This window comes from Rhipicephalus microplus, chromosome 8 (genome assembly GCF_043290135.1).
Source record: "Rhipicephalus microplus isolate Deutch F79 chromosome 8, USDA_Rmic, whole genome shotgun sequence".
Taxonomy (NCBI): Eukaryota; Metazoa; Arthropoda; class Arachnida; order Ixodida; family Ixodidae; genus Rhipicephalus; species Rhipicephalus microplus.
Window position 1 is genome coordinate 67,370,470 of NC_134707.1, and position 19,219 is coordinate 67,389,688.

Consider the following 19,219-nt stretch of genomic DNA (forward strand, 5'->3'; position numbering starts at 1 on the left):
AAGGCATTGTATTTCTTGGAGATATCAGGAGTCAGAGAACACGGAGGAATCAGGGCGTCAATCAAACATATATAAACATCGTGGAAGAAATATAGAGATATCCTGTTAACACCATAGTGCTCCCTAACGAAATCGACAAACTTTTATAAAGAAGGATGCAAGAAGGATGGTGTACAAGGTCAAGCATTTTAGGCCCAGTAGCTGTCTCAGACTGATATGCTATTCCCCTAATGTCACACTTAAGTGGTGGTTTCGGCCTGTAAGCACAGAGACGAGGCGACTTGAAAAGTAAAAAACTTTGTTTGAGCGAACTTGTGCACATAAAACAATTTCGTGAAAAAAAACTGTCGGTGGCCTCAAAACGGCCTGCCCGGTTCAGCGTCGATGGAAGGAATACCCGTGCTCTCTCCACCGGTACGCATCAGATTATCACGTGGTCCCACTGCTTATCAAAGACATGCCCAGCGCGCAAGCGACAGAACGACGCGTTACCGACTTCGTACTGCAGAGAAGCTGAAGACAATGCTGCGTGATGAAGCGGGCACCAGCATAAATGCACGTGGCAGTGCTCCTCCAAGAAAGAGCATCGTCCCGATGCTACAACGTAATGAATACAAATAAAACTGGGAGCTTTTTTAACAATTCTTGTAGGAAGAAACATACACATCACAAAAGATTGTCCATGAGTCCGCTAACGCTGGAAAAACTTTTTCATGTGCATGACATGCACGACTTCAGGGCGCGCCCGGCGTCGTTGAGATTGCGTTACCCGATCAGGAACAACTTCATACGTGAATGGCCCCAGACGCCGTGTGATCTTGTAAGGTCCAAACTAGCAACAGGGGAGCTTCTCTATCAGACCGCGACGGCGAATCGGCGTCCATACCATTACACAATCACCAGGTGCGAAATCTTGCTCACGGCGTCGAAGTTGAAGTGTCGAAGCTGCTCCTTCTTTATGAGTGTTCGGGCAGGCCGGCGGGCTTCCTCTGCACGTTGTAGAAATCTGGCAACATCTTCGTCGATGTTCTCATTATTGACGTGTGGTAGCATGGCATCCAGCGTAGTTGTAGTGTCTCGGCCATAAACAAGTTTGAACAGCGTCACATGGGTTGTCTCCTGGTGCGCCGTATTATACGCGAACGTAAAGTAGGGTAGAACTCCTTCCTACGTCTTGTGCTTGATGTCCACGTACATAGCGAGCGTATCGGCAAGTGTCTCGTTGAAACGTTCGATGAGGCCGTTTGTGTGGGGGTGGTAGGCGGTCGTACGGCGATGACAGGTGTGGCTGAAAGCAATATCTGTTGTGTGAGCTCTGCCGTGAACGCCGTTCCACTGTCGGTAATAAGGACATCAGGTGCGCCATGACGGAGAACGACGTTCCTCGCAAAGAACCTTGCGACCTCTAGTGCACTCCCTGGCGGCAACGCTCTCGTTTCGACGTAGCGCGTCAGGTAGTCCGTAGCCACCACTACCCATTTGTTCGCGTTGAATGTCGTCGGAAACGGACCAAGCAGGTCCATACCGATTTCCTGAAAGGGCCTCATTGGGGGGTCAATTGGCTGCAAGAGTCCAGGCGGCCTAACAGGTGGGGTCTTGCGCTGTTGACAGCCGCGGCAGGTTCCTACATAGTGCGCAACGTCGGCGTTGAGACTTGGCCAGTAGTATTTGTCCTGGATTTTTGATGAAGTACGAGCGAATCCAAAAAGTCCGGCGATTGGCTGGTCGTGAGACGCCTGCAAAATCTCTTGCCGCAGGCTGTATGGTACGACTAAATGGTATGTCGACCTATTTGGTGCAAAGTTCTTCTTCCAGAGCACGCCATTGCGGAGGCACAGTGACGAGACGACAAGCCCGTACATCCTGGGGGGTGATTCGGTCTGGCTATTCAAGAAAATAATGACGCTGCGTAGGTCGGGATCTGCGCGTCCTTGGTCTGCGAAGTCACTAGCACTAATTACCCCGAGAAAACCGTCGTCGTCATCGTCATTAGGTGGAGCTGGTTCAACGGGTGCTCTTGACAGGCAGTCTGCGTCTGAATGTTTTCTTCCCGACTTGTAACCACTGTTACGTCAAACTCCTGAAACCGTAAGCACCAACGAGCTGAGCGACCGGACGGGTCCTTCAAGATAACGAGCCAGCACAAGGCATGGTGGTCACTGACTATTTCGAATGGCCTGGCGTACAAGTACGGTCGAAACATTGTGACTGCCCAGATGAGAGCCAGACACTCCTTTCCGGTTGTCGAGTAGTTCCATTCAGCATTCGAAAGAGACCTGCTGGCGTACGCGAAGACCTATTCCTGCTCGTCCTTTGTTCAGACCAATACAGCTCAAAGCCCTAAGCCGATCTCGTCTTTATGAACCTCGGTTTTGGCGTCCTCACCGTAATTATGGCATGTATTTATGATACTTGTACACAAATTGATGAGACACCTCTTGTTATTTCCCCACTTGTGCGTTGCGACACCTGTCAAACATTCATATTATTTATGCACTTGTTTTTAGAGACTTTTGGTGTGGTATGAAAATTAGCGTGGCATCCAAGATTAGGCCTAAGAATTTGGGTTTAGTAATAACAGAAAGACGATGCCCATGCTGTTGAATTTCAGGTTCTGAATGAATCCCTCTCTTCCTGGAGAATAAGACACACCTGCTTTTCTGTGCATTCAGTCGAAACCTGTTTTCATCTGCTCAATTGTATACATTGTTCAAACGAAGCTGAACCGGCCGCTCACACATGACCAGATTACAAAATTTGAAACCAAGCTTGGCGTTGTCGACATATGTACCATAAAACATATTGCGAGGAATGGACACGCACAAAAAATTTATATTGATATTCAAAAGAGTGCAGCTAAGTACACCATCTTGCGGCACTCGTGTTTCCTGGGCAAAGGCTTGTGAGAAAACACTTCTCCCTGAGACACGGAATGTCCAACTTGATAGGTAACTTTCGATTATGGTAAACAATCTGGCACACAGGCCAAAGTCAGACAGGTATCTTAATTATCCAAAGCACCAAGTTGTATCATAAGCCTTTTCAATATTGAGGAACACAAATAGAAATTATACTTTGTGGACGAAAGCGTCTCTGATCTTTAGTTCCATACGAACAAGATGTACGGTGGTGAATCTATCTTCTCTAAATGCGCACTGAAATGGGTCAAGCAAAATGTTCCAAGAAAATTTACGAGTCGGCAGTTTATCAATTTTAGAGAAGTTTTCACAAGCAGCTTGTGAATGCAATATGCCTCTCACTAGAAACTGAGGAAGAATCTTTGCCCTATTTAAAAAATTATGATGATGATGAGTGGTTTTCAATGGCCCAAGGGCCAATTGATGGCCAAAGAGCACCATTTCAAAAGCCTAGATATATGAACAATGATATGAGGCGTGGCTGTAAAAGGGCCTTAAAATTCCTCTTGCTAACGCGGGTAAAAACATAGAAGCATTACAACAATGGCATTGACGTGAAATATGTGCAATAATACTAAATGACGAGACGCCGCGATAGTAGGACAGTGACGGAGATGTAGCCACCGCGGCAGCGACCTCTCTTCAGACATCGTGCTACGGAGCACCTAGGTATTTGACATTAAAAGTACGTACATCTGTTAAAAATGCCAGCAATGATTTATGAGGAAAAAAAGGTTCTCTACCGATGAGCATTGATGAGTGCAAGGGTATCTGTTGTCGTTAGGGATGTAAATAGTGCTTTTTTCTGAGAGAATCTAAATCACTGCGCTGGACAAGGATGTGGAGAACCGTGGTGCATCGCTACCAGACAAAAGGTATGAATGTGTCGAGTATGTGTGTCCTATCCGTAGTCTTGTAAGTGTGACTTGTGTGTAGCGTGATCTGTATGTTGTTGGCCAATATTCAAGTCTCGGCTTGAAAATATGCAGTTCGTTTTTTGTCTGCCGATCCCATAGGCTCTGCCGGCACGCCCTGAGCTCCCGTCATAAAAATGGTTTCATATCAAGTGCCGGGACAGCTACAAATGTATTGGCGCGAGCGTTGTCTCGAGAAGATGCGGCTAGCTGATCCGCCAACACGTTTCCAGCGATTTCCCGGTGCCCCGGCACCCAGCAGACTACAACATGCCGTTTAGGAGCGTATATCGCACATAACAGAAAGTACAAGGACACAAGAACAGACTTTTATGTTTTTGCAAAGTTTTCAGAGCCACCACAATGTTCAGCGATTTGTGTATATTACCACGCGTTGTAGTTGCAAGTTTCCTAGTATGCTTGACAGCCACAAATACCGCATGAGCCGCTGCTGTGAAGATGCTTGTTTCGGAGTGCAAGATACCGGAGTTGGAGAAAGATGGGTCAACAGGTGCATAGGACACACCAGTGTGAGATTTCGAAGCATCTGTGAAAAATTCCCGGCAAGCGTACTTGTGTAAGCGTTCGAGGAAGTGCATGCAGATATGTACAGATGGTGCGCAATTAGTGACTTCCATGAAAGATAGATCGCAGTGTATGACTTACCACTTCCACCGTGGCAGATATACTGCTGGTGCCAACAAACGTTGTTCTAAAAGTGGCACAGCTATTTCCTCAGCGACCCTCCTAACGCGAAGTGAGTAGGGTGGTCTCAGCAAAGGACGGTTATTGAACAAGGTACAGTTACACAGATCGTTAATTATGGAGTGAGCGGGATGTTCCTCATCAGCGTTAACCTTGAAGTAGTTTGTAAAAAAGACAGGTAACATCTCTGCAGGTGGAGGGACCATTCATTTGATTCTACGTACAGACTCTCTACGGGGCTAGTTCGAAAAGCACCCGTAGAGAGGCGTATGCCTAGATGGTGGACAGGGTCGAGAATCTTTAAGGCTGATGGTGTCGCAGACTGATAGATTATAGCACCGTAATCTAGGTGTGTGCGTACAAGGCTTTTATATAAATTCATCAGACATTTCCTCTCACTGCCCCACGTAGCTCGTGATAGCACTTTCAAAATATTCATGGTTTTTAAACACCTGTCTTTTAAATACTTGATGTATGGGATGAATGTTAGCTTAGTGTCTAATATTAGGCCCAGAATGTTACGCTGTGCTTTCATAGACAGACTCTAACCATGGAGGTCAATCTCGGGATTGGGATGAACGCCCCTCTTTCGGCAGAAGAAGAAGCAGGTACTCTTTTGCGCGTTCAGCTTAAAACCATTCTCATCGGCCCATTGAGAGACCTTGTTTAAACCTAGTTGAACCTGACGTTCATACACTGAGAGGTTACAGGACCTAAGGCCGCTCTGCACGTCATCGACATATGTACAGTTAAACATATTTCCCGGAATTACGAGGCGCAAAGAGTTCATTTTCACTATTAAAAGTGTACAACTCAATACCCCTCCTTGTGGCACTCCTGTTTCTTGAACAAATGAATGGGACAACACACTTCCTACTCGAACATGGAATGTCCGATTAGACAGGTAGCTTTCGAATATTTTGAACATTCTGCCCCGCACACCTAGGTGTGACAGGTCTCGTAGTATGCCAAAGTGCAACCTAGTGTCATAGGCTTTCTCTATATTGAGAAACGCTGACAAAAAGAAGTGTTTATGAATCAAAGTATCACGAACTTGTGCCTCGATACGAACAAGGTGGTCAGTAGTGGACTTAGCCTCCCGAAACCCGCACTGGTATTGGTCAAGCAAGCTATTTGTTTCAAGGAAATGCATCAATCGTCTGTTCAGCATTTTTTTTTCAAAAACCTTGCAGAGGCAACTTGTCAATGCTATGGTCCTGTAGCTTGATGCTAAAGATGGGTCCTTGCCCTGCTTAAGAATGGGAATAATGATTGCTTCTTTTTAGGTGGAAGGGATCTCACCGAAAAACCAAGCGGCATTATACAAAGAAAGGATAGTTTTCTGGGTTTCAGGAGGCAGACGTTTCAGCATTGCGTACAATTTACGGTCAGTGCCTGGGGATACAGCAGTTTAATGATGCTTGTAACTCAGCTAAGACGAAAGGTTCAATGTATGCCGCATTTTTTGTGGATTTGCGTTCTATTTACTTTTTTTCTATTCTTGCTTTATAAGGTTGAAATGCTAGACTGCTTGACTGTAATGGGACGAACGGGAGACCTGTTCAAAGTGTGTACCGAGAGATTTCGCTTGGTCTTTGAAACAATATCCTTGTGTGCTTACTAGAGAAAGTGGATGCGGTTTTCGTCCTACTACCCTACTGACCATTCTCCAGGCTCTTGCTTCATGTGTATATGTACCGATTTCTGATAAAAACCTCTGCCAGCTCTCCCTTCTGGCCTGTCGACGCGTTCTCCTGGCTTGGGGCTTAATGTTTTTAAAATTGACAAGATTTTGAGCGGTCGGTGAGTCTCGGAGCAGTCTCCATACTTTGTTTTGTTGTTTGCAAGCATTTTGGCACTCACTGTTCCACCAGGGGGCTCGTTGTTTTCGGCCCAGTCTAGATGTTTTCGGAATGCACTTAAGTGCAGCTTCAATAACAAAAGCAGTAAAGCATTGCACAGCTGCACCTAAGCTAGAACCGCATATGTCAGTCCAACTTAAGCTAGCAGCTTCGTAAAACTGGTCTCAGTCGGCTTCTACAATCCATTTGAGAACCTATGGAGGAGTTTTATTTCGTATTGCTGAGCTCAGATCTACAGGATAGTGGTCACTTCCAAAAGGTATAATAATGACTTTCCAGTGGAGTAGTGAAAGAAGCGATGGAGATACAATGCTTAGGTCGATGAACGAGTAGGTATGGTTAGCGAGGCTATAATATGTTGCCTCTTTTCTATTGAGAAGACAAGCACCAGAGGAGAAAAAAACTGTTCAATCAGACGACCTCGTACATCGCAGCGCGAGTCACCCCACAAATTGCTATGTGCGTTAAAATCTCCAAGGATAAGGTATGGTTCTGGAACTTCATCAATTAACGTCTGGAATTTATGTTTACGAAGTTGGTGCTCAGGAGGTATGTAAATAGAGCAAACTGTGACCAGTTTATTCAAGATAATGGCTCGTACGGCTACTGCCTCAACAGACGTCTCAAGTGGTAAATGTGTACAGGCAGTTCCTAGATCAACAAAATGGCAACACCACCGGATGACGCAACTACATCAATCCAATCCTTTCTAAACATAGTGTAACCACGTAGAAAGTTTGTGTATTTCAATTTCAAGTGTGTCTCTTGTACACACAACACATTTGGTGTATATTTGAGTAAAAGTTCTTGAATATCGTCGAGGTTTATCAGCAGACCTCTGACGTTCCACTGTAGTATTTGTGTCATAATAATCTGTGTGAAGCTGTGTGCACAAAGGTGTCGCCTTACGTTACAGGGTCCTTAGGAGGCCCGGTAATTTGTAGTCTTGCATTTTAGTGCGCTCCAAAGAGCTGCGCTTCTCCTTCGGCGTCTCGGGCGCCGGAGGAGTCGTACTTGTATCCATCGCCTTTTGTGAGGTGGTAGATGGTGTCTGCTCGGCAGGCACGTTCACAGAACTTTCAGACCTAACTGCGCTTGCAGTGGGCAGACGTCCGGCAGACTGGGGAGCCTGCTGGCCCTGTTTGTTAACTGGCGGAGCAGTACTGGCTGCTCCAGCCGGGGGTGCTTGTGGCGCGCCCGCAGTCTCACTCCGTGTGACTTTTGCGGGCACGGAAAGATGCGGCGAGGCACCCAGGCCTGTCATATCGGCGAAAGAGGGACTGGACTGATGGATGGAGAACCGTATACGTGCATTTTGAAAGGCCAGATTGAACTTCTCTTTAATCTCAACTATTTGTTTTTCTTTCTTCAAGATTGGGCACGATCTCGAGTAGGCAGCATGGTCTCCTTCACAGTTCGCACAACATGATGTGTTTGCATTACACATGCCTGATGCGTGCTCGTTAGATGCGTAGTTTGCACAAGTATTACGCCCTCTGCAACTTTGTGACCCATGTCCAAAGCGCTGGTACTTGAAACATCGGTGAGGGTTTAGCACATAGGGCCTGACACGGAACTTGCAGTGGCCAGTTTCAATTGAATCAGGTAAGTCACTGGTACCAAAGGTGATGATTATGTTTTTCATGGGTGTTTCCTTTTTGTCTGGTCGTATAATTATTCTTTGGACTTTGACTACATTCTGGTCTTGCCAGCTTCTAATGATTCACTTTTGAACAGTCCAAGCAGGTCGTCATCAGAGACTACGCAGCGCACTGTATTCATTGACCTGTGTGGGCCCACTGAGACTGAGACATCCCGAAACGCTACCAGTTTATGTAAGTTGTCGTATTAGAGCTTGTCGCGAACCTCCAAAAGGAGATCGCCGCTTCCCAACTTTGTTACACGGTATCCTGGGCCGATTGCTTCGGTGAGTGTTTTCAAAACAAGAAAAAGTGAAATTGCTCGAACTGTTTTGTTCTCTTTTTGGCTATGGACGACATGAAACTTGGGAAAGGACTGCTTCGGTTTGGAAAAAAGAAACGATTCTTCGGTGCGCCACCTTTTGGGGTGCCGATCAGGGAGAGGGGGAAAACGTAGGCCATACAGATTGTGTACAGTTCTGCTGCGATGGTGGCCACCCACCACCGAGCCCAACAAACGGACGCTACAATGTTTAATAGTGAACACTTTGAGACGTCAGCCATGCATCACCGCTATAACCAAATATAACTACCCAAGGTTGGGTAACTACACAAGGTTAACCCTCACCGCCAGAAAAAATGGAAGTAAACGGAAAAGATAAGATGACAGGACCGATAAAAAGTGATAGATAAAGACGAAGATGTACATAGAGAGAGATAGGAAAAGGCGACGGCCGATTTCCCCTGGGTGGATCAGCCCAGGGCTGCCGTCTACGTGAAGCCGGGGACTAAGAGGTGTGTTGCCTCTGCCGGGGGGCTTTAAAGGTCATATCAACTAGTGTTAGCTCAACCCCCAGGATCCCCTTTATCTGAGCATGGCAAAGCCACGCACGGCTTGGCGTGGGAGAGAGTCGAAACTCCCCTGTTAGCTCGGATCCATGGTGTCGCTACAGACCAAACGCCTACTTGCGCAGGCGCCCCTGCGGGGGCTCTATTTTAAAATTGGAATGATTATAGCTACTTTAAACGAAATAGGGATAGCGCCACAAAACCAGGTAGCATTGTAAAAACCAAGTGGGTTTTTTGCGATTCAATGGGCAGGTTTTTCAACATATTGTACACCACTCGATCAGAACCTGGGGCGCAAACGCTGCAGGAGTTTAGTGATGTCTGGACCTAAGCCAAGACGAAAGCCTGGTTGTATACTTCGTGTTCGGTACATTTGTGTTCTAGTTTCTCCTTTTTAATTTTTGTTTTATGTTTTGGGAAAGCGTCAGTAAAGTTTGACAAGCTAAACCCCCATTCGAAGTGTGCGCCGAAGAAGTTCGCTTGATCTTCCAAGCTGTCGCCATGTGTGTTTAAGAGCGGGAGTGAGTTTACTTGTTTTCATGCTACCCTACTAGCCATGATAGAGGCTTTCGCCACCTGTGTGTGCGAGTTGATCACTGTTACAAACGTGTGCAAACTGTTCTTTCTGGTCTGCCGAGGCAATCTCTTACCTTGAGATTTTATTTTCCTAAAGCTTTCAAGGTTTTTTTGTTTTCGCTGAGTTCCGCAGCAACTTTCATGCCCTGTTCTGCTCCTTTCGCGCAATTCTGCATTCAATGTTCTTCCATGGCACGCGTTACTTGCCGGAATATCCAGGTGTTTGCGGGATGCATTTAGTGTCTGCGTCAGTATTAAAAGCCATGAAGTACTGCACAGCTTCAAATAAGTAAGTTGTGTTATGACATTGTTCCCAGTCATCTTTGTTTACCAGCCATTCATATATTGTTGGTGCACTCTAATGGTCACTACAATATGAATAACTGTTGACTTTCTATTTCGGTAAACGTAGAAGTGAAGGAGATACAATACAGAGGTCTCTAGAAGAGTATGTTTTGTTGGCCATGTTATAGTAAGTTGGTTCCTTCCTATTTACCTGACAGGCATCTGAAGAGAAGAGAAACTGTTGAATGAGGCAACATCGTGCATCACAGCGAGAATCACCCCACAGGACTCTATGTGAGCTCAGGTCCCCGAGGACCAGTTATAAGGTTCAGGTAGTTCGTCTATTATAGACTGGAATTCACATTATTTAAGACGGTGATGCTGAGGTATCACAAAGAGCATACGAAGACAAGTTTCTTTAGAACAGCTGCTCGGACAGCCACCGTCTCTAGGGAAGTTTGAAGGGGTAATAGTGTACATCTTATCTCTTGAATAACTATATCAGCTACACCACCGGATGACGGCGCGCGCATCATTTCTATCCTTTCAGAAGATTACGTAGTTACGTAAAATAACTTGTATGCTTTCATTTTAAGCGCGTTTCTTGTACACACAGCGTATAGCTTTGTGTTTATGAAGGAGTTCTTGTAAGTCATCAAGGTTTCAAAGAAGGCTTCACATGTTTCACTGTAATAATTCTGTCTGCATATTAAAAAGAAATGCTTCTGCGTGTACAGAGAGTATTCTGTGCAAAAGTGAACTTGTTAATTCAGGTGGTAAGACGGTATTCCAGCCCCGTTATTGGCTTTTTTTTTGTCGCGCTCCAAGGGTCCATGCCGCTCTTTTTGCACTGAAGGTACCGTTGTATCCATTGCCTCTGCGGAGGCACTGAATGGCCGCACGTGTGAGCTGGTGGTTTTGATTTTAGCCTTGAGACCAGAGGACCCTGAAGTCTCCGGTCTAGATTAGCTAAAAGGAGGAGTAGACTGAACTACTGCCTCCTAGGGGGTAGGCGCCACATCCGACGGCTCGCTCTGCGCTGGCAGAAGCAGTGGCGAGGGCTGGTGTGGCGTTGCCCCCTGACGCGCCGCATCAGCATATGTTGGGCCATACAATGGCGACACTCTTATTCTTTGTTCTTAGAGGATGACGTTTTCTTGATTCTTCATTGCGATTGTCTCTTTTTCGTTTCCAAAATGCAAAACAGTGTCAGATACCACTCTGCGAGTTGTGTTCATTGGTATCTGTGTTGTCACAGTGAACGGAGTGTCGCCAAATGTTGAAAGATTGTATAGCTTCGCAAACTGTTCTGTTTCTCGAACTTGAAGAAGGAGGTGTCCGCTGGCCATTTTGGTCACTTCGTACCCGGCCCAAATAGCTTCGGTAAAACGCCTGTATACGTCAAAGAGGGATACAGTTCTGGCTTGCCTGCCACTTTTCTTACTATGTATAAGATGATAATGGGAGAAGTTTTCATTTGATCGGTTGAAAAATGCAGTCTTCATTCCGTACGCACTTTCAGGCGGTAAGATAAATTAACAAGGGAAAAGCTCTATCCATGCATGTTTATTTTCTTTTGGAAGCTTAGGCATCCACCCAACATGCAGCCCAACAAAAGGCGCTACAAGCTTGCGGACGCCAAAACCTGCAGACGCCAGCCTTGCAACGCTACTATAACGCAATGCACCTAGACCAAGGTAGGCTAATTGCACAGGGTTAACCCTAGCCGCCAAGAACTTTGCAAGTAAACAGAAGAGAGTAGAAGACATTACTGATAAAAAGTGAAAAATAAACACGAAGATTTAGAGAGAGAGAGAAATGGGAAAAAGCGACTGCCGATTCCCCTGGGTGGGTCAAGCCAGAGGTGCCGTTTACGTGAAGCCAGGGCCAAAGAGGTGTGTTGCTACCACCGGGGGGTGGTGGTTGGGGGGGGCTTTAAAGGTCCAATTACCCTGCGTAGGCTCCACCCCGAGGATGCCCTTTTCCCGGACACGGCTCAGCCACGCACAGCTAGGCGTGGGAAGGGGTCTAAACCCCCTCCCCGTTAGCTCGGGTCTATGATGCCGCTACACACCAAATGCCTGCGCAAGCAGATGCCCATGCGGGGACGATGAGTGCTTCTCCACATCGGCAAACAAAGGCGGATTGGCCCCTGACAAAAGAAATGAATCTGTAGTGTATAAATGTCCTGTTCTTAACCTTGTAGGTATTATTTCTGTGTGGCGTGAGTTTGATCTGGCGGCCAAAGACCAACTCGCGGCTTGATGAAATGCAATTTATTACCTGGGCGTGTGTCCCATCTGCTCTGCCAATAACCCCTGAGCTGTAGAAGGTTTCAAGTCGAGTGCAGGAATCGGTATCGTTGAATTGGTAGCGGTTTTTTGGGCGGATTTAGTTAAAACGTTGCCTTGTATTTCGCGGTGTCCTGGCACCCCGCAGACTACAACATGTCTCGGATGAGTGAACTGTGGATAATTGCCAATGAAGCTAGGCAAAAACAGTGTTTTTTGTGCTTTTAACATTTTCAGAGCTTTTACTACGCTTAGAAAATCTGTGTAGAATAATGCAATCTGTAGTATTATTTGTTTAATGTATTTACCAGCCGCAAGTATCGCATAGGCTTTGCCGGTGAAAATGCCTATGCATTTGCTCATACAGTTCGATATCGGGTTCGAAATAGATGCCTTTCTTCCAGAAGAACAAAAGATACTTGCTTTTCTGTGCCTCCAGTAGTCACCTGTTTTCCTCTTCCCAATCGGAGACTTTCTTATTGCCTTGTTATTGCTTTTTTTGCCTTATAATATTGCCTACTGTAGTTTTATTTGTATGCAGTGTTTACCAGCCGCAAGTATTAAATAAGCTTCTCCGGTGAAAATGCATGTATGAGGGTGCAGAACGCCGGCTTGCGAAAACAGAAATGTTGGTCTTTGAGGCATCCATGATGAACTCAGGACATGTCAATTTCTGTGGTAGTTATAAGAAGGTCTGAATATGTGCAGTGGTTGCGTGCTTCGTGACCTCCAAGAAATACACGTCGCAATCTATCGCCTGCTACTACCCCGGTGGCAGGCATACTGCTGGAGACATGACACGGTGTTCAAGTGGCACATCAGTTTCCTTCGCTGGGGTTCTCACACGGAGTGAGGACGGCTGTCTCATAGAGGGTCGTTTCTCAAACACAGCAAGGCTTCACATGTCATTAATTGTAAAATGTGAAGGATGTTTCTTGTTTGCGTTCGCTTTAAGATACTTATTGAAAGACATCTAACATCTCTGCAGGTGGAGCGACCGTTCGTTCAGTTCGACGTACAGGCTCTCTGCGGGGCTAGTGCGAACAGCACCCGTTGAGAGGCGGATGCCTAGATGATGAACAGGGTCAAACATTTCAAGGACAGTAGGTGTCACAGACTAATATGCAATTGCTCCATAATCTAGACGAGTATGTATGAGGCTTGCATACAAATCGATCGGACATGTTTTGTCACTTTTCCCCGTAGGGCTGACAACACCTTTAAAATATTCATGGCTCTTATGCACTAGTTTTTTAGATACTTGACGTCTGGTATGAAGGTTAGGTTGGTGTCCAAGATCAGGCCTAAGACTTTGTATTCGGTATAATCGGAAAGACGTTGCCGTGCAGTTGAATACCGATTTCTGAATGTAATGTTTGTGCAAGAGTTTCTAGATATCGTCGAGGTTTCGAAGCAGTCCTCTGACGTTCAATTGTATTGTTTGTGCATTCAAATTGAGTGTACATAAGTGCTGTTTGTACTAAAGAAGGATTGCGTTAAGTCAGAAGTCAATATCAGGCCCCGTGATGATGATCTTTCACTTTTTGGCTCGCTCCAAAGAGCCACGCCTTTGCTTCGGCACCGAAGACCCCATAGGACTTGCTTTTGTGCCCATCACCTCGGACGAAGTGCTCGATGTCCGCTCGCGGTTCATGCGTGCGGGTACGGAAATTGTAGGGAAATCTGTCGAGACAGAAGGCCCTGAGACTTCAGGTCCTGAGGCTTGCAAGCCTTTTGTTGCAGGAAGAGCCTGTGCTACTTTTGCTGAGGGGGTGAAAGGCACTGCTTCCCGTCCACTTTGTGTGGCACGTGCGAGCGCAGCGGATTTCGGTGGCACTGTCCCCTTTCGTGCACGAAAAATCTTGCAAAGTAGACACTTCCGTGCCTGAATAAATGAGTTGTTTTGATTTACTTTGAGCATATGTGCGATATTTACTTTGTAGGGCATGAGCAAGAGGAAAGGGGGTGTCTACCACTGCAGTTTGCGCCGCGAGAGTTTTTCTTCACAGTTGTCTGTAGCTTGTTCGTGCTAACTACGCTTTGCACAGGCTTGATGGCCGTGGGAGCTCTGAGAGCCATGGCCGAAACGCTGGCTCTTAAAACAGCGTCGGGTGCTGGCAATGTAGTGTCGGACCCTTATTTCAAGTAGCCTGTTTTGATGTATTCTGGAAGTGTGCTTGAGGAGAATGTATGAATAAGACGCTTTGTCGGAGTTTCTTTGTTTTCACGGCTGATCCTAATTCTCTGAACATGCGTTAAGTACTGTTCGGTCCAGTCTCACGGAGATCCCTCTCTTTCAGGTCGATTAGGTCTTGATGAAGCACTAGGCCTCGGGAAATGTTCAGGGAACGGAGCGGTGTGACAGATACAGGTGTGGTTTCGAAAGAGGTGAGTTTTGAGAAATTTTCGTACTAGGCCTTGCTTTGTACTTCAAGATGAATGTCCCCACTGGCCATGCGTGTAGCCTGATAACCTGTATTAACGGTATTGGTGAGGCATTTTGATACGACAAATAGAGAGATTGTGCTCGCGTTTTTTTTTTGTGTTTCACAGCGAATCACATGTAAGTGCGGGAAGATTGTTGGGGTTTTAGGAAGCCATTCAGCATTCCTTCGGTGCGCTCCTCCTAGAGTGAGGGCGATTAGACAGTTTGGAGAAAAGAAAAGAGGCCAGAAATACATAAAAATTCAGCAGCCATGCCAGCCACTCAGCACGGAGCCCAGCATGCGGACGCAGCACCACAATTATAAAAAGGCATGCCAGCGCCTGCAGTATAAAGATAGGACATCCCAATAACATGTGACCAAGAGAGCGCACTTACACAAGGTTAACCCTTGCCGCCTGGAAGATGAAGTAAACAGAAATAGGGAGATGGCAGGAAAGACTGAAAGAGAGAACAGTCGAAGATGTAGGAAGAGAGAGATAGAAAAAGTTGACGGCAGAATTTTTTTTTTGGTAGGTCAGCCCAAGAGTGCCGTTTACGTGAAGCCGGGACCAAAGTGGTGTGTTCCCTCTGCCGGGGTACCTTAGAGGTTCAATCATCCAGCGTCGGCTCAACCCCCCATATCCCCTTTTCCCCGGACATGGTGAAGCCACGCACGGCTAGGTGTGGGACATGTCGAAACCTTTCGTTAGCTCACGTCAATGGTGTCGCTACATATCAAATGCCTGCTTGCACAGACGTCCCTGCAGGATAGTTGTAGGTGTCGATACAACTGCAAAGAGGTACACTGGAACGCCTGCTGTATTCTGTCTTATCGTCTTTTCGCGAGAACACTACTTAATACTCAATCGTTTTCGTGCATATATGTCAGACAAGTCATCATGAAAGCGCTGTATATTTTGACAATTTGCAAGAGTGACAAAAGGCCTAAAATGTATGCACTAACAGCCGCAATATGTGGCTGCAGTCCATTTGACTGCAGTCCTACAGTCCATTTGATATTTTTTGTAGGTATGGTGTGAATTTTTCAACAAACTATCCATTTTTAGCGAATATGAGCTTTTCGGTGCCGAGCAGGTGGTCATGAGTTTCAAATAAAGACGCAGTTTTTTTTAGTCTTTGTTAACACTTCTATTTGTAAACATGAAGTTGAGCAGCAAGTCTCTTGGTTAAATAATAATTTTACTAGCAGCTGAACGGGTTTGGGTGCGATGTAGTAATCAGGAGTTGGCGAGGTTCAGAATAATGAGGTAGCGAGTTCGGATCTTCTAGGCGGTTGTAATTATGTTCTTGGTCAATCATTGCGTTAGTGCGCCCTAAACCACTTCTTCAAAAAATGAATTATTTATGGTGACTACGCACCCATTTCTAGCGCTGTAAAGGTGTTTCGCCCTGTGTACTCAGCACCTCCCTGAGATATGCTGCTCCAACATCCGAGTATCCGGCGCGATATTGCGCCCATAATCTGGAATGGCACTGGATGCTGGTAACTGATGGTGCTGGGTTTTGAAATAGGAGTGTGATAGAAAAAAAATTGAAGGCATTATTGATTCGCTATGATTTTCGCAGCGTTATTTTACGCGTAAAGAAGTGAGACAGTTGCTGAAGAAGCTGCCACCGATTCTAGCACTTCACGAAGCATAAGGGCCAAAATCTTCGATACATGCAAAGAAAAACAAATCAATCAATAAGCCTTTGTTGCGCAAGATATTCTGGTAATGTTTTTTTACGCTTTCGGGAACGTGTTCGTGTCTAATTTTTGGCGTATTTGTTGCAGTAGCAACCACCTCATAACAGCACGCCCAATAGCGCAACAGTTGGGTTCATTGCAGCTTTATTTATTTCTCACGGCACGAGTGGGATGGTTGACCAGAAGGCGGAATACACTGGTCAATACACCCAATGCAATGCCAACAGACCAGCAGGAGTAGGCCGCTACCGGCAGACCAGCAACGGTGGGCTGCTGCCAGCAGACCAGTAACAGGATGCGGACACCAGCAGGCAGGCACCAGTACACCGTTACCAACACAACAAAACTAGCATGTATTATGAATTCCCTCAGACCAACAGACTGTGGTTAGTTTTCATAAGGCTAGAACTTCAGTGCTTTTTTCTTCCTATTTCTATCAACCAACTCGCCAGAAAGCTACGTTGCTGACAAACATATTTCCTAGCACCCCTGAGCCAGCAGAGCAAAAGTGCTCAACAGACTGAAACTTAAGCGTTAATCAAGCGTATCAGTTTCGTAAGTATACTCAGTGAATAGACACTAGCACTGTGTTCTAGTCGATACTGCTCACCATATTACATGTATGAAGTAGTATTTGGCCCAGATTTGGGTGCGGCAGCGTTGTGAAGCTATTGACTTGACGCCTTTCTAATCAGTAAATAACAGTTTACCTTTACTGCCTCAACTACGGTTATTAAAAAAAACAGATGAACCACTAGGCAAACAGCAGGTACAAATGCAGGAATTAAAAGCTGAACAATTCCCACAAGTCTGGCCGGTTTGAATACAAACTGAAGGAGCAAGAAAGCCGCAAGAAAAGTGTATTTCATAAAAAATCTCAACATTTTGAACACCGGGCCTGCGGCTTTTTCAAGATTTAGAGCGCCAGAACTATGTGGCACTTATACGTTTTTTTTAGCCGTGCATAAGAGGATCGCCGTAACCTGTCGAAGCTCTGGCAGTAGAAGGAGGGCATTGTCTTCGTGGAGCAGTTTGATGTTTCCCGATGTCTGCTGAATGCGCCAAGATTCTACGTGGATTCGCAGGTGAGGGTTCCTTTCATTTACCTGAATTTATGGGTTGTGGGGTCGGGGATGGCAGTAAAAGCATTAGCTGATACTGGACTCACTTCACTGTTCAATTGACAGAGGTTGTTCTCGTGATGCTATATCCTTTCACGAAAACTCTTTGTTGCCCTTATGTAAGAAGAGGGGCAGTCGATGCACGGTATATGATTCACGAAAAGAGTTTTTTCATAGGTGCCTGATTTTCGGGTCGACATATGAGGGTGCCGATGATGAGCTGACTGCATGTGGGGTAAGTCGAGCACTGCGTTTCCCGGTATAGGGCTTATCACTTCTCGAATTACGGCGATGTATTGAATCGACACGTGGTTTCGTTGTGGCTAACTTCAAGCAAAATATGTCGCGGTTGAAGTTTTCCTGTTATTTAAAATTCAACACAAGATTCACATTTACAGCATGTATTCGAGAAATGTATGTTGGTATGCCTGCTGCTAAGACGTACAAACATTTCATAAATGAAAATCTGACGCTGTATTTTACCTACAAAATATTTTATTTCGGAGTACTGCTAGGTGGCGGCAGAGACTATAAAGTACCAAACACAAGAAACATAGGTAAATGATATCGTCAAATGCACTGCGTCAAACATGGAAACATGAGTTGGCAATACCGCAGTTTGACGTTGAAGGCACGATACTCCCAAGTTATTATTCTAGGTCTGGAAGGCAATCATTTGTGAATACGTCGCGTACCGGTAGACCGGCAGCGAACTCATTGAACTTTTCTAGACAACTGGTTGGAACATTGTCAGAATCTTTTGCCCATAGTTCGTAACCTGGAATAGAATGCAAGGTGTATATTAGTGCCCCGGAACACGATGAACATGATTTATAAGCTCAAAACTAATGTATTCAAGACAACGTGCAACGATGCATGGACAAGAAACAATTAAAAAAAGATTTCTTTGGGGTGGCGGTTGTTCTAAAATACTAACTATTCAAACTTTTTTAGCATTCACAGAAATCAAAACTCAAACATAGTTAGCGATTCATCTTAGAATATTATCTGTTTTTTGTGAAGCACAAAAAGTAATAATTCAAAGTGTACAAAGACCTGATAACCTAAACGACGCTTCCGATCTTACAAAACACGCTTAACAACACCCATGTACACACATGACGCAATGTGTCCAATGTGTTCTCGCTGCATGCTACAATTGATTCGATTGTTGTCCGTAGCGTTGGCTGTTAGCACTATATTCAAATGCTAAGTTTCCAGCTGATGCTCTCTAATCATACTGAAGCTTGGTTCATCAATCATCTTTGGCGTCACCCATATTTAGAGGAGTTTAAGATGCCCAGTTATAGAAATAAGCATGATAAACGTTTTGCATTAAATATATAGCAATAGGCGTGTTATCTATATGAATATTCCGTTGTTCGTGTTTAGGCGTACAAATTGCCAGTAACAACCTTTATGAGCACGCACAAAATTTGCCAATTTTAGGAATCAATAGTGGGTAGAATACATTCATTTTTCTCTATTAAATACGTTTTTCTCTCAGTTCGCAGAAAAAAAATATTATTATTGTGGTGCCCCTGTGAAGATAACCGTACTCCAGACTTTTCATTTTTATTGTATTAGGCTAGGAGCTTCATTCAGCCAACGAAGCTTCTTCATTTACATGGCTGGTGTTTTCTACAGTGATGTCTGAGATAACACCCCAATAGAGAATGAAGAGCAATACTGAAGAACAACATTTAGATCACACTTGCTCGCAGAGATTATCTTGCATCATCTCGTATATGCTAACAGTTTTAGGTATAGAAACACTTGTGTCATTTGGTCATTAATACATGTCTACGAATAAAGGTTAGACAAAGCTTCGCATGACAAAAAAAAGATTTACAAGAACTATTTTCAGGGGCACTTCTTTTAGATGCCGTTCACAACACGTGCACGAAATTATAAATAAGAATATT

The 19,219-nt window shown here is 45.2% G+C and overlaps 1 protein-coding gene across 1 annotated transcript in view; it reads right to left on the reverse strand.

Annotated features, from left to right (window-relative positions):
- Positions 1-17,909: 17,909 nt before the first annotated feature.
- Positions 17,910-19,219, reverse strand: part of LOC119165462 (female-specific histamine-binding protein 1-like) — a 32,369-nt gene continuing 31,059 nt past the window's right edge. Inside the window, exon 5 of the mRNA XM_075872074.1 lies at positions 17,910-18,072. Within this exon, the coding sequence (XP_075728189.1) occupies positions 17,945-18,072 (128 nt within the window). The 3' untranslated portion in view covers positions 17,910-17,944. The remainder of the gene's footprint in view (positions 18,073-19,219) is intronic.